This window comes from Poecile atricapillus, chromosome 1 (assembly GCF_030490865.1).
Source record: "Poecile atricapillus isolate bPoeAtr1 chromosome 1, bPoeAtr1.hap1, whole genome shotgun sequence".
NCBI lineage: Eukaryota > Metazoa > Chordata > Aves > Passeriformes > Paridae > Poecile > Poecile atricapillus.
This window is the reverse complement of record NC_081249.1, coordinates 142601753-142618236: the sequence shown is the minus strand read 5'-3', so window position 1 is coordinate 142618236 and position 16484 is coordinate 142601753. Positions and strand designations below refer to the sequence as shown.

The 16484-nt window shown below is 38.0% G+C and overlaps 1 protein-coding gene across 3 annotated transcripts in view; it reads right to left on the bottom strand.

The window, feature by feature from the left end:
- Positions 1-16484, bottom strand: part of AMBRA1 (autophagy and beclin 1 regulator 1) — a 129793-nt gene that overhangs the window by 82225 nt on the left and 31084 nt on the right. For all 3 annotated transcript variants that reach the window (XM_058845095.1, XM_058845102.1, XM_058845110.1), the window contains 2 exons: positions 14662-14748; positions 10223-10405 (listed from right to left, as the gene is read on the bottom strand). In XM_058845095.1, the coding sequence (XP_058701078.1) occupies positions 10223-10405; positions 14662-14748 (270 nt within the window). The remainder of the gene's footprint in view (positions 1-10222; positions 10406-14661; positions 14749-16484) is intronic.

The window sequence follows — 16484 nt, the reverse complement described above, 5'->3', positions numbered from 1 at the left end:
AATTCAAAAGACAGACATATATTTTTAACATCCCCTTAAAAAAAAATTAAAACCCACATCCCAATGGCCACCTGCCTTATAACTCAGACTTCAGGGAGTAATAAACAGTGGCTATCTTTCAAGAAAGCTAGAATTCCTATTTACTCTAAGTAGAAGTGTAAGATACACTCCCCTAGGAGTGAAGAAGAATATTACTAAACACTGCTCTGAATTACTAATTTGTAGAGTCATTTATAGCTAAACTCCCATGCTCAATAACTACATGCAAGAGCGTCTAGTCTAGCGTTGCAAAGCTAGACAGCTGATATTACCCTGGTACTGGCTAAAGATTATTTCTGCACCCTCTAGAAAGGAAAATAAAAAACACCCTACAGATCAGTGAAAATGGGTGGCACTTTGTGTTATTTCTGTACCACATACAGCCTGCTGACAGAGGGAGGAGAGCAGATGTTAGCACACCACAGTGCCAGCATGAAGCACTCCAGCAAGAAATGAGAAGTTTCCAAGGCTCCCTAAAGCACTGATGAAGATCTAATGCTCTGCTTTCTATTTAGTGTCAACTACCTACAGATTCATTAGCTAATGACTCACAGTGGATAGTTTAATTAACACTACCTGCAGAAGTGGAAAGCAAATCCCTCAGTGTGTGTGTGTGTCTCTGTCTACATAAAAAAAAGCCTCTTCTATAAAGCAAGTCAATAACCTTGCTAAAGTAAATGAAATAAACCACAGCAAGGTGACAAGGGAAACATAATACTCTAATTATTAACAGACTAATTTGTCTCAGCAGGAAAACGGCAAGAACCAAAAAATGGTCAAAATAACTTGTAAGGTCTGGCTCAAAATTCAGGTAATTCATCATTTGTTCAGATACCATGGTGGGACAAATCAAAACAGTGATGTGGAGATCAAGAGTTGGTAGGGGAGAAATAGTATTAACATTAACCTACAATGGAGCATGAAAAGAAAGCAATTCTGAAACATTCAAGAGAATTATAGACATTTAATAGGACATAAGAAGGACGCAAGTTTATCCTAAACTGGGTAAGACAGTGAAATCCCCTTGGTTTTTTCTTCTATTGCCTTGCTTGATTGTTGAGAGAAAAATTGACTAGTGCAAATTTAATGGACCAGCAATGCCAGCTCTGAAAACAGAAAGAGATACAAAATTTTGCATCCTATAGTTTGGAGAAGAAGGCATTTGTTTTCATCTGGTAACTTGGCTACTGCATTAATAACAGTGGATACAGAAGACAGTAAGGACAAAAAAATGCCATGTTCTGCTTTTCTGTCTTGGCAAGAACTCACTTTAATATTTAGAGATTGTTGTATCAGGAAGTGAAATTAAACACACAGCATGGGATTTCTAATGCAATCTGTTGGTCTAACTGTTCCCATTGTAGTCAACATTAAAACTCCCACTGACTACACTACCAATAGAATTAGGTCAACAATGACCATTTTGAAAAGCCATTTAATTATCAAAGCCAGCACCAGTAAGCCATGTAAGTTCAGAAGAATCAAATACATCACACCAAGCCAATTGTTCCATATTTTCAGCATTTTATCATGTTTTGTGCAAGCCAATTTAAAATGCTAAATCAATTTGCAGAGGTTAATAGTCACATACTCACTCACATACAATAGAAATGGTAAATAATTGTTTGAGTGGCATCTACTACTTTTCTTAAAGGTTGACGTTTGAAGTTGCACCATTTTCTGAAGCAGAAAAAAACCAATGTTTAAAGCACTGAGAAAATGTGAACTATCTGTACTGACTTGCCTTTTTTTTTTTTTTTTTTTTTTGGTAAATTGCAGTGGGTTATTTCAGAGGACATAGGACAGAGGGCAGGAGTAGCCCAAAGGCCCTACCAAGAGCTCAGGGAAGGTTACCAGGCACTGCAAGCTTATTTGCCTTTAGTGGTTGGTCAGGTCTGACTGCAAGTCCTCTAAAGAGAGGTCCTGGAAGATGTCATATTAAACTGGCCATTCTAAAGCAGAAGATCCTGAAATCTTGCAATTCACTGGACAGGATTCACTGCTGATTTGGATGAAAACAGATGATACACACCTTTAGAAGAGTGTACTCTTCTAGAGTTACATAGAACACATACAATACAAGATGAAGTGTGCACTTTTTCTTTTAGTGTTTACTTTTTTTTTACTTTTTACAAAGGGTATAGAAGTAGGAAAAAAAATGATGAAGGGAACATTATTTTTGTTGGTGGTTCTAAGAACATGTCAATTGGTTTCCAGCACAATGGCTAAGGTAACATATACTGTTGGGAACACTATGACAGAAAGTTAGGTAATAGCTTCACCACTGAGAGGAGCAGCAAATACCAGAAATTAACACTTTTAGTTTTTAATCTGTCTGATCCTGCAAGAAAAATGGGAGCACTTCTAGAAAATAAGCCTCTCAAAATAGAGAGGTAAACACAAAATAAATAAAACATTGTCAATCTGACTATTTTTGTGAGATGCAGGCATCCTAGAACACAAAAGGAAAAGCCACACTGCAAGTTGGCTGTAATTCTGCAAAGGGGCACAGTAGCTAAAATAATATCTCCTGGATCAGTTGGACTAGAGTCTTATTAAAAAATAAAAGTTCCATACAGTATGTGCTACTTTATTCGCAGTCTTCAAGTCTTGGAGAAGTTACAAACTCAAATCAGGAAAAGGGGACCACCCTACTTCTGGCTCTGGGGACAAGTGTATCTCACCTAAAACCAGGGTTATGTTAAAGATGAAACATTAAAGACAACTAACTTATCTAAGCAGAGAGTTAATTTCACAAGAAGATACAAAGAAGGAAGTCAGAAGCATAGGTTCTATCAAAAAGGGTACAAATATTGACATCTACAGACATGAAAATGACTACTGCATGGTTATTTTAAAGTGTCTCTAAAAGAACATACATTATCTGGTAAAAATAGAAGTTACGTATTTATTCACCCATCTTTGAAGGATATGACCATTACTGAAGAAGTACTTAAGGCAGAACTGAAGGAAACAACAAGAACCAGAAAAAACAAGAAAAAAAAAGCATTTGTTATACAAAAATATTTTCTTTGCACTAAATGTATGACTGTGAAGTCCCAAGTGTAACACTGGAAGCCAAAAACAGTTGAAGAACAAAAATAGTAGAGAAACTACAAAGAGTGATGGTGGCCAGCTGGAGAGACAGGAACTAGAATAGATTTTTAACACAGTAATTGATAAAGAAGTTAGGTAAGTCGCCCAAGCCTTTCCATCATTCTGCATTCTTCTGAAAGCTGAAATGCCAATCTCTCACTAGGAGCTTTTTGAAAGGAACACCAGAGAAAATGTGCATATATTTATCAACTAAAACTTCCTATAAAACGGCAGACTGCTGAGTTACTAATGGTTCTGCTGACCAGAGAGAAACAAACCCCCCAGCCTTGATTACCTCTCAGAGCACTGATCAGGGGAAGATGTATTTACAAGATTAAAAATGGCACTTCAGAAGATCAAGTGTTTCAGAAAAGCATCACATATGAGAGGTCAAGAGAAATAGCAGTACTTGCTTGTAAAATGCCAAGGATTAACTGCTTCAGAGAAAGACTGACTGGTAACTAGAATAAAGCACTCACTCTTTTCTAGGTGCACGATCCAGTTATTTCTATTTTAATCACTTCACTGTGTGGTGGGCTCACAAATTGAGGTTGATTTAGAGTAAGACTGATATACTTCATAGCTACACTGAATCATTAGAAAGCAGAAACATCAGCAGCTAGACAAAGCTAGAGGCATCAAATTTTGTCTCTTTTTGAAAAAATATATTGCACTGTTATGCTTCCAAAGGAAACAAAATTGAAACCATAGCTTTACAAGCAATGCTAATCTGTTAGACCTATGCGCTTCATGAATACAGACCTGCTATGCATGGCCAGCAACAAACTAGTAACAGCTTGCTTTCTAATTACTCTCATTAACACCAGACTTCACCTACTAGGTGACCTAGTTTGACTTCTTAGTTGCACAGTCACAAAATAAAAGCAAAAAGAAAACAATGGACAGAGTTTAGATTTGTCAGAAAAACTCAGAAGTACCATCTTGACATCAAAACTGTTTCTACAGACTCAGGCAACCAAGAGTATGGAGTATGATGGTAGCTTTTCTGGCAACTGCCACCTTTCTAAAAGCATGCATTCTTTCACCACCCTGATATGAAGACACTTGCCTTGCTGGAATGTGACTTAATGGTAAAGCAACATCATGCTGGAGAGGTTAGCAAAACCCCGCAGTACTGCTGCAAGGAAACAGTTATTGTCTGTTCACTGTATCGATGCAGCATTACTAGACATTATGACCAAGATAAGGGTAATATAAAAGACTGTCGCAAAAGATAAAGATTAAAAGAATAGGAAAAGTGAAGCTGCAGGCCACTTGGAGAAGATCACAAGACAAGCTAACACTTAACTAATTCTCGAAAAATTAAGTTCAAAGAGTAGATTCAGTATCACTCCCATTCATCCAGCACTTGTCTTAGCCTGAAACTGTGTTTAAGATGATGATTATAGCTAATGTAAATGCTGTGTATCTGGAAGTGACATCCCAGTGGTAACTGCTTCAGAAACCTCTAGCAGAGAAGAAAAAAACCCAGAAAGTGATCACCAAGTTACATATATTTGCATCTGCTTTGAAAGCCCGTTTTGAAAAGGCCCATCGTCATCAAAAACAATGATGCAGTGCCATATGAGGCAAGAAACAAAGGCAGATGAAAAAACACAAAAACAGATAAAGGAGCTCTGGGAAGAAAGAAACAAAGGCAGGTACTTACAACAAATAGTGATCCTGCTTTATGTGAACTCAAATAGCAAATTGCTAGCAAGAACATGATTTGTGGATGCTTGAGAAAGAAAAACTGTCCCATCTAAGATTTCCGGCTACATTTTCTGCAGTATACTGACCTGTCATGGATCCTAAAAATCCATTTCCATCAGCACTTGAGTGACATGAAGAGCCTATTGAGATTCCCACATCTCCTATGTCTTTTGTTGACTTCAGATGTAAACATCTCGATGGCAAGGAGAAAAATTAAAACCCCAGCCTAATTGCTTTTAGAAATCTTGTAGTTTGGATAGATACCACTACCTCTACAACAAAAGGCTACAACTGATTAAGTCATCTCTCTTATCCACCTTCACTATGTCCTATGAGAGCCTAACACTTGGCATCCCATTCATCCAAGGTTAAGGTATCACCTTAACCTCTCGGATTCCTCATGCTTCTCTCTCCACAATGACAGAGCTTGTCTCAGTGTTCTGGAGCAGTAGATCAAAAGCTCTGTACTTATTTAAAGTGTCACAAAAAGGCTTTAATCATTCCAATCTCTCCTTTCTCCTGCCAAGAAAACCTGGCTACTGCTTGAAGAAGTTTCTTTTGCAGAAATTGAAGGTTGTCAGAAAAGAAAAAAAAACACTGAAATACAGGAGTGCATGGTGGAGAGCTGTTAAGGAGGGCAGTAAAGACCAAGACTTTACAAAAAGAGTCCAAGTTCTACCAATGTGCTCTTAGTAGCTGGTGTGCTAAGGGAAGTCAGAAGGTGAACAGTGAATTGATTGCACTCCTGCAGGTTAGTGCTCCCACTGCACTGTGTTTCTAGCAAATAGTGATACAGACTAAAAAAGCAGAGACTGGATTTAAATACACACATGGACTTCCGTCACAAGGGAAAGGAAGAAGTTATTTCAGTAACTGGCTATCTCCAACGTATCCCTTCACTCAAACTTTCCAAAATCTTTCTGTCCCAGCCATCAAACAAACCACATGGTTATTCTTACCATGACACACAAATCCCTACCCAAAACTCACTTCTACTGTTCCACTTGAGAAGTACAGAGAACAGAATCCAAAACCAAACTTACTACCCAAATACACACTACTGAATAACCACGTTGACACAGCCATTGTTTTCCCTCTTCTCTTCCATTGCATAATGTTAGTTCAGACATGATTGCATCCAGGCAGTTACTAATTAATATTGTCAAGTATCGGTGCCCCAGTCAAGATTCCTAAAGAAGCTAACAACAAAATAGGCTTTAAATGAAAACTTTCCAAAAGAAGGGCGATTGCCTGGATGTCTCACACAAACATCTAATCAGACATGCACTTTACTTCGTAATACAAGAAGTTAAACCAGAATGTCAGCTTGAACTGGAGCACTAATTAGAACACAAACCAGACTCCCAAACCAAACATTTCATCTATAAAAGAGGCCAAAAAAAATCTATCACGCTATTCTCCAAAATGAATGAAAATTACATATAAGACACTGGAAATAAGACTTGCAGCTCTAATACAGTGGCACTTGGCTGGCAGGTTGTGATCCTAGAACTTTTCAAAACAAGAGGCTGTTGGAAGAATTTCGATTTGGCAGTTCTTGCCAAGACAGTGTCAATAAAGCAATCAAAAATGTCAGGAGGCAAGTATGACAGATACTCATGTATCTTATGCACTTATGAGGAGAACCATGCCCATCTGAGAGACCACAACTCTTTGTCCAGAACATTCCTTAAACAAAAGAATTTTAAAATGACAAATAAAGCCAAATAACATCACTCTGAATCTTGTAAGCTTTCCCGAAGTGATTAATCATCTTTGTAAAGCAAGAGCCTGCTTCCAACAAAACTAGACGGTCCATTAAGGTCTCAGTAAAACAGTGTCTACAGTTCTCATATTTTCTGTCTGGATGCTTGTGGTATCTCAAAAGAAATTAAATAGATGAAGCACTAAAACAAGACTTCAGGCCTATGAGGTAAAACCCATCTTGCTACAGAGACACAATAAACATCTTCCTAGTGACAATGGCGCAACTGAGTGGATCCACACCACCACAAACCCTCCTACGAGGAAGGAAAAAGGATAGAACAGAACACGGGAAAGCTGGAGACATGAAAAGAGTGTAATCTCCAAGCTCCTTCAGATCTACATTGTCAGGCAGCTCACTCTCAAAAGTAGACAGAGTAGTCAGCCACAGTCACACCTTTAGCCTTAGCTTGAAAGCCTTTTTTGAACTGCAGTAAAGGGCTTGACTCAGGCTTTCAGAGCTGGTGCACTATCCTATATATCTGCTTTTCAGTTTGACAGATGAAACAAACCTGTATTTCTGTATTTGTTCCCATAGTTACTGCTGCCAAAAAGGGACATAGATGGCCAAAACTCACCTACAGAAACACCTTCACATTCTGATTATGGTGACAAATTCAGAACTATGAATTAAAGAAATGAGGCTGCACCATCTAAGGAGTCCTAGAAGCTTTACCCACAGTCCTCAACATCAGAGAGCTGTTCTAGACTAAAGGAAGTCCATAGATGAGACCAAATCAAAATTCTTGAGAAAGTCAAAAGAAAATACTTTAGCTTTAAAAATCTAAATTTACTGTGTGATGCAAACATAAGATACTCAAATAAGAACTTGAAATTAGAAAGTTCAATGTGTATAATTTGTCTATAAAGAATCTATTTTTACCAGTTATGCTGGAAGACTAAAGGGATATCATTCTTCATTCAGAGATTCTTATTCCACAACTCAGGAAACCTTTTCACTTCACCTAAGGATTCTACTAAAGCTAACCTTAAAACCCACTCATATCAATCTATCTGGTAATAACCTAGTATTACAACTTGTATATATATTACAAACTGTATTAAATGCTTTTATATAGACATGACTAAGTTTACAGTTGACAGTTGCATTCAATAAGCAGTAAGATGACAACAGTGACAGGTTAAACATAGGGAGCACATGTAGAGAGAGAACACCTTATTAGACCAAAATCCACAGGTATAGCGTGTCTCCCTCCTCCTCTCCTGTCCATAAAAGCTGGTGTAAAAGAACGATATTGCTAACACCTATAAAAAGCACTACTTCAGATTCTTATACCAACACTATTTCTACTGTCATCAGAAACTAAATGAATTTATGAATTAATTCACCCTTGACTGAGACACAGAAGAGGCTTTAACTTAAATTTAGAGGCCATAAGCATAAACAGTGCATACGCCAAGTTTTTCATGCCCCTTACTAGGCCATTAGGTAAACAAAACTGAAAAAAGACAAAATTAATTTCTGAGGAGAAAAAAACCTCTCTGAATCCCACAAAATATGAAAGCAGAGGAAGGCTTGTCTCCCAGGCATCTTGCACAAGCACAGGGTTCACTCATTGCCCAGTGCATTATGCACAGTAAAACCAACTGGTGTGAACAAGCATGGAAGGAGGGATAGAGGAGCCAAAGAACTCTGTAAGATATTTAATTGTGAAGTCTCAGCAGAAGAAATCAAATGAGTCACGAGAACTTCCAGCTCTAAGGACCCCCGCAGAGCAGCCCTCTCCAATCAGCCAAGAGAAATAATGAAGCAGAGAAGTAAAAAGACAGCAGGTCTTGAATGCACAGACCAGAATTCGATATGAAATATTCAACCAACAAATTCAGGCACTGCACATTAAGGAATAAACACTTCTTTTGGCTCAGTATGAAATGAAAGACAACTTCAGTATGGCTGATTGAATAGCTTCCCTGACTGGGTGCTCTTACTGTGTGAACATTATCTGCAGGGGAACACACTTCTCTACAGGCGTTTGCCTGTCTCTGTGAAAGAACATACCATCTTTTACTTCTCTAGCAGAACAAGCTGCCCCAGACAAATAAAATGGAATAATGGAAACAGTAAGGTCTATGCTTGCAACACACCCACTTCACAAAAACAGGTGCAGCAGCCACCATATTTCTGCTCTTCTAAACCACAAAGATGCTTGAGAAAATGCAGAAGAGTCACTGCCTAATAGCTTATCTGCCCTCATTTACATTTTACACAAACAAAGTCACAATGAGAGGGAAAGATATTCTCTCACCCTGTATTCACTTCAGAGTATTCAATTGCTGGAGCATGAAATGACAGCTTCACAGAACAACTTTCTAAGAAAAAAACAGTCTACCACCACTTAAAAGTTAGAAAGGGATTAGTATCTTGCTTTTGGGAATAGCTAGTCACTACAGCTAGTCACTAGTGTGACTAGTGTCCTTCATAAAGGAATTTCACCCTGACACAAAGGACACTGAGTTTTAACAATATGTCATCTCAAGTGCTGCCACTGCAGCAAGCGAATGTGCAAATTAAAATAGTAGGGAAGTTGACAGCATCCTTTGTTGGCAGCTGCATAATAATAACCCATATTTTTTGAAGAGTTCACAGATCCCATCAAACATACCTCCCTACTACTCTATAACCATAGACTACTTCTACAACCATGCTCAGAATTATCCTGTGTTTTAATTGCCATATACACAAATGGGGGAAAATTCAGTGAAATACTAAAGGCTACTCAGAGAAAATCCCATATTTGAAAGGAAATTATGGAAGATAGGCTAGAAAGGTTACATTGTCTTTGCCGCTAAACTGGATTTTTATCGAAATTCCCGAGTTTTTGGTCTACATGCCATCTAAAGAATACATTACTATCCTCTCCCATTTATTAGAAAGGGTTTGCAAAATTTTTTTGCTGGAATTACACTGGGTATCATTGGAAGTCCAAAAGCAGATGCTGGAGAACAGACTTTAAAACTTTGTCAGCAGAACCACTCAGAAGGAAATACAGTGGCTAACAGGAATATTCTTCTAAAGTTTGGATGTAGATCCATCCCTTTGACACAAGAGGCCTTTTTATCTCCTTATGGGAAACTAAGCCTTAACATAGATTCACAGTCACCAAATTTTTAAAAAATCCCAAACCAAACCAATCCCAGAAATGTCAGCTAATTTGACAGAGCTACAGAGATAGAGCAAGAAAAAGCAACAAGACATGTTTGTCTCCTTTAGCCTTAGACCAAAGAACTAAGTCTTGCAAAGCCTCTTAGTGACTCTTGCTCTGTCTCAAGATTTGACTACTCTAGTAAACTCTTGGTTCCCTATCTGTTCCATTGGAGAAAAAGATTCTCATTTTCATTATTTAACCAGTCTTCTAAATGTGGCTGACATACTCTAATGTGCTGAAGGTAGCCTACAACATCCTTAGTTTTCATAACAGAAATGACAAAACCTATTTCTAGCCATCAATACTCTAATTATTAATTTAATTACTTAACCTGTTCCTACAAGTAACCTAAGTTGTCTTTGATTGATAAACAGTAGGGAACCAGAAAGCAGTCCTGTGCTGACAACAGATGCAAGCAAGAGGGCTAGGCAGAACACACTTACTCAAAGTCTTCAAATTCCAGATCATTTCCCTCCACAGATGGGCTTGAGTTCTCTGAAGTGGAAGCAGAGGAGGAGGAAGAGCGGAGACGGTTTTGCTGATATCGCATAGAGCGTTGTCGAATACTGTCCCTCCGGGAAAGATACTGAATCATTCTCTGAGCATAATATGCAGCAGGAGACAACCTGAGCAAGAAAAAGATACAAAAATATTCATTACATAAGTATAGAAGGACAGCCAGTTCTACTTTTCCTTTTGAACTCCAAGTGCCAGGGCAGTAACAGCTTAGCAAAAGATGGACTGTTTGCATTTTATTCGTAAGACAGAGTAAATAAAGAAAGCAAGGAAAAGTAATTTTCCCTTTATATGCTATACTCCCACATGATCCCCTTTGCAAACAGAAGCATCACACAGCACCTACAGACAGAAAGCTCATCCACAGAAGAGAAATTTGCTTCTTGGGACTCTGTAGAGCTCACTGATTGATTTATTACCAATTCACTCAAGTAAGCTCAGCAAGCACCACTTCTAAGAACCAAGCCCAGTTCCAATGTGAACTCTGCCTGCAATGCCAAACAGCAGCACTGTTCAAATAAACAAAGAAGGAAGGTGCTGTTGTTTTGATGGTACTTAGGGAGTACCATGGAATATCAAGCAGGAGAAAAAAAGGTTTCACATCTTTAACTGCTTTGTAATCTAAATGGTAGGAATTTTATACAGTGACAATTTCATCAGATCCACGAGGTATATGTTAACTGGAGCTTTAAAAGCCTTGCATCCCACCTGAAAGGAAATTTTTCCTCTGTAATTAACTCTTAATTCTCTCTCATGCATAACCTAGCATTTGCTTGCATCAGCTATTACACACCAGTATTACTCTCTTAAGATGGGTAAACACATACTCTTTTCCTACCCTGTGTATATCCACAGCTCCTCGCATATGTTTTCTCTGACACACTCAGTGTTAAAATCCAGACACCTCAGACGCTTGATTTATCATTTCATTAGCCTTACTTGGTTAGACTTGAATTCTAACTTGGGGGGAGGACAAGTTTAGGAGACAGACTACAGGCTCAGGGGTGTAAAAACTTAAGCCAATAAGCATCAAAAGGATAAGAGGAACAACACACTCAGCATGATTCCTCCTGAATCTTTTATGCACTGTTTAATGAGTTAAACTTGCTCATGCTTACTTAAAGAAGAAGGCTTTGCTGGACAAACACATCATTTCTCTCTACTCCCCATAAGACTTATTAGGCCAAATACAAAAAAGCAAGTCATTACAGATGCACATTCAAAAATGAGGAGTTGTTCTCTTCTCTGGGCTTTTCCATAAGCCAAAACCTTTGTGCGTGCCTAAAAATAAATCTACAGTGTAATATATACAGAGAGAAAAAAAAGGAACATGGAAACAAGGCAAACATTGGAAAACATGAACAGTAGTCTCAGCAGTCCAGCAGTGCAACCACTGAAACTTTTCTTTTTCTTAATATCACACCAAGGGAGAATTCTACAGAAGAATATGAAGAATGAGTTTAGCAATCTTCTAAAGTTATGCAGGATACCAGAAGAAAAAACATGGCGATGCTTGTTAGGAGAAAGAGTAGCAATAAAGGGTGACCATACCCGATAACAAGATGCCAGATTCAGCTTCCTGACACATGATGTGTACACTGAATAGACTGTGAAAAAGATCTCCAAAGACAACACAAGAAGCTTAATTCTGATAAACCGAGAGAAAGGTGTAAGACATAAAATACTTTCTAGCTACTTAAGATTTTTTTCTGGAGATATATCCATCAAACACCCTGTGGTGCTTTATATATGTAGTCTTATAATTCTTATTGAGTATTTCTATTTTTAAAAAAAACTTTACTATAGGTGTTCTTTGATGACAGTTTAATTTGATTCTTCGGCAGATTATTTTCTGAGCCCAGTACATATGGAAACTGTGGAGAATGACAGAACAGCCGAGCTGACCTTAGTGAAGTTCAGCAAGGCCACTGAGAAATACTGCTGCAATCTGCATCAAAATATTCATTCTAAATCTGAGGGAACTTGAAAAAATATTCTCCCCGCCTCACTGCTGACCTAGGTTATTCAAATATAGCACCATTACAGACAGTAAATGCAGAAACAAAACTAACACATACACACACTCTCAAAAATAAATTTTTCAGATCGTGTAGTTTATGTACTCTTTAAAAAAAGAGTACAGTGGAAACAGCTTGGTCTTAAGGAGGTATACATATTTAATATAAACACACAGAGACATATATAGATGTTTATTAATAGATATAGATGTGTTTATTTCACCTTTGTTTCACTTTTCCACCTTGTTATTTAACTTCTCAAAGACATAAGTTTACATTTGGAACTTGTGATGCTACAAAAAACCCTTCAAAATGCAGTAACACTCCTTTTAATCACTTTTCAAATTTCTAACTAGTTAAAGGGACAGTTAAAAATATCCTACTAGCCCAGAACACCAGTAAGGTTTATGGAGGAAGACTCTAATTCTATCCCACTCAAACTTCCAGCTGGTACTGATCACACCCCTATGAATCTCATCCTCTGCAAAGGACAGTGATATTTACTGGAACAAATTTACCCTCTTAGAAGAGTTTCAAAAATGGACTTTTCTTCCAAAGCTCCTTATAAACTCAAGCTACTATAGCTTCTACCACAACCTAAAACCACTTGAACTGTCACATGAAGAGCACTGTATCAGTTCTAAAATGGCTTCAAGTAGAAAAATGTTTTTGACCATGCCCCTCTTATGCTAGAAAATGTCTCAGGCATTGATCCTTTTTCATACATTTTACTGAGCTTCATCATAGCAGATACCTGACAGAAGGGGAAAAAAGAATTCAGATACCTAGGCAGGCACTCCTTTCCTTTTTTGAAAGGCAGCTCCCAGAGAGCTAGAATCAGTTCTTAAAATCCCTGCTCTATCAATCTGCCTGCTTTGGACAAGGCATTTCAGAAACACGGAATGGTGCACTTCCAGCAATATAGCAGCTTTTAGCACTCAAAAATTAACCTGAATGTAATAATAGCTTTAAATTAACATTTGTAGAACACAATTTTTATCTTTCCAGGTAAATCAATCCCTTTACCTGCCATTTAGCCAGCTGCCATTTAGAAGCTTTTACGTTTATCAGTGTTTCTGACATGCACTTGCCAAGACTTTCAGCAGCCACCTAGGCTGGTTTCCCAAGAATCTTACATATCTAGGCAGCACACTTCACTTTACTTTCACTTCACTACAGTTTTGTTTACATCAGTCCTAAGCCTCTGAATTATCTTTACAAGGCAACTTTCTTCACGATAAATGGAAAGAAGTAAAATATAAGATTTCACCTCTACAAGGCATTATCTACAGAGACAGTTAACAAGGAGTTGTTTACCAATACAATTACACCATCTAGCCAGTTTGCAACACCTCTTTTATTTCATAACTTGTACTTAAGAGTATCATCTGTATAAAAATGCAGATTTTGTGTTTATTTAAGATTTAACTTTCAGTGATATTCCTGTACTCTTCTTTATGATAAATCCTAGTAGTCCTCAATTCACACAGCTATGCAAGAGGTTCCCCAAAAGGCTAAATCAGATATATTTTACACTTACTGAATTTCCTCATTCATAGCTTTCCTAAACCCATCTAAAGAAAGCTTATTTGTCATGATTTATTCTTTGAAAGTTTCCAAAGCTGCTTGCTGTTCACGATTCTATCATTTCTTCTGACAGAGTCTTTGGGTCACATTATCCCATCTGTTGCTTTCTTAATACACTAAATAGAAATTGCAAAGATCATTTCTTTCCATTTTTGATAACTGCCACATTTGCTTTTTCTAGTCCTCTGAAACACTCCCACCTCTTTTGAAGATTAAGCAGCACTACAGGTGTTTCTATGTCTAATGTCAATGATTCATGACTCTTCAAAAATAATTGTCAGTATTTTGTTCTTAGTTAAGTATACATAACCTTCTGGCTATGCTCTCTCTTGCACAGATACATTTATGGAGACAATTCATGCTTCCAAGCACGTTGTCTGCTCACACCAGCTCCTAATTGCCTTTACTGCATTCGTTCCTTCTCCTGAATAGATTATTTGTTTTTTAATTCATTTTTCTTCAAAAGAGATTTTTAATATATTAATATAGCTCATTTACTGTTGGACCTGTTTGCCACCTAGTGTTCTCCATCTCAAATGATTTCATGAATTCTTATGTGTTTATTTCAACAGTAATTCCTTCCTGTTTTCCTCATTTCCCCCCAGACTTAACAGCATCTGCTCACTTGTTTTGCTCTCTTTCCCATGGCAAGTCATTAAGAAGGAGATAAGCCCAATTTTAGAATCATTGACAGAGGTTTCAGTGAGTTATACTGAAGACATATAAAACTTAAATGCCTTTAGACTGCATTTAGATCTTACCTGGCTGGATCTGGGTAGATTGGATGTTCCCGGGATCCTGCTCCATCATAGCGAGATAATGAAATGAGGGAAGACTCCAGCAACCTCCTAGAAAGGAAAAACAAATTACAATGTCAAAGACCATTCAGGAAAATCCCTTCTATACATGACCTACTTTCTGAAACCTCTTAAGACTATTTCTATCACTAATGCAGAGAATTCGGCAACATACTGAACCACTGCCTGATGGGATAAGTGTTTTCACCCCACAAGTATTCAAAGATTTATGCTGTCACTGCACAGGAGAAAGAACACCTCAGGTAAGGAAGAAGACTGGTCCCATATCTGCTTCCAAGTTCGAAGAGAAAGATGTAGATGTCACTTCTCTGGAGACAAACCACCCCAACACGTCAGGTCCGTGAACACTACCACTGCACTGCCCATCTGCCAGATTCTTACCTACTCAGAGGTGGCTACACATGGAAGGGGCCGGGGAGCAGGGGACAAAGAACACAGTAGCACGTGGACTTTAAGGGTACCACTGGTGTCTAGTCATAGTAAGATCCTGAATCTTAGTCTCAAGGCTCTGAAAAAGAGGTTTTCAACCACAAAAAAATCAGTGTTCTTTTCTTCTGTATTGTAATCAGCCCCAGGGAGAGATACCAAGTATTCACTCAAGAAGTAAATGTATGCAAATGCAGCCAGACAGCCTGAATATACAAGAAGTGCGACTGAGTCATGAAGGCAGCAGAATCAAAAGTATATAGCAGGAACATGTCCCCCACTCTGGCTTCTACATGCACCTCTGTCTACTTTCTGTCATAAACCAGAGGACAGCACTGTTTCAAGACTGACTCATGGCCTGTTGCAGCCATTAGATTAACATAAGAGAAATTATTTGGGGCAGGTACAGAAAATGGAAAAATCAACTCTCCCAGCTTATAAGATTGCTGAGCTTCCTCTCAAGTCTACCCCAGAACTCCTGCTAAATTCTGTTTTCCAGTCTGTAATGTAATGAAAGCAGTTGTGGTTTGAAAGTCAAAGTGATCCAACACCACATTTGTTCTACTCACTCACACACACAGCTGTTGAGAAAGATTTGAATCTTTCAGTCTTAGCCCCACACTCAAAATAATCTGTTAGCCTTTGCAGTGCAGGACAGCAAGTATCAACACAGGAACAGGAAGAAGGACCAGATAAAATGCATACCCAACCTCCCATTTCTAGCCACATAAAGATGGCAGAATTGCAAATGAGGTATCTTTTTTCCTAGCAGCAGCCCACCCATCAGGATCTCAAGAAAAAATTTTACTGTCTTCCAGCAATGAGAAAAAAAATTTACTTCAATTTTACATTATAGATTTAGAATACAGAAAACAGTGAGAGATTGCTTCAGTTTCCCAGTTGGAAAGGTGTGTGTCAGCTTGAGAAACTCAGTACTTGCCACAAAGCACTGGGACTATGCATAAGGCAAGAAATCCTGTCCTTTCTAGCACAAAGTTGTTTGGCAACCATTTTTCATATTAAAGAACAGTTATTAAATCTCTTAAACTTTGAGATTAATTAATTCCCCTGGTACCTAGGTTACTGAGTCAAAAGCTCTATCATTCAATACTGCCAGATATTATGAATCCCTTGGCTACCCAAAAAGTCATTATACTTCAATCCTGTCTTACCAAACCCTTCCTTTTGCTCCAACTACATATCAATATGTATAAAAAGCAACCAATTCAGAATGAATAGTGCTACAGCTTTACAAGGTATACCTGAAGTCCCATACCTGTGAGGTATACAGGTATACCTATTACATGCATCACATATAAAGTGCTTTAATTCCTTCTAGG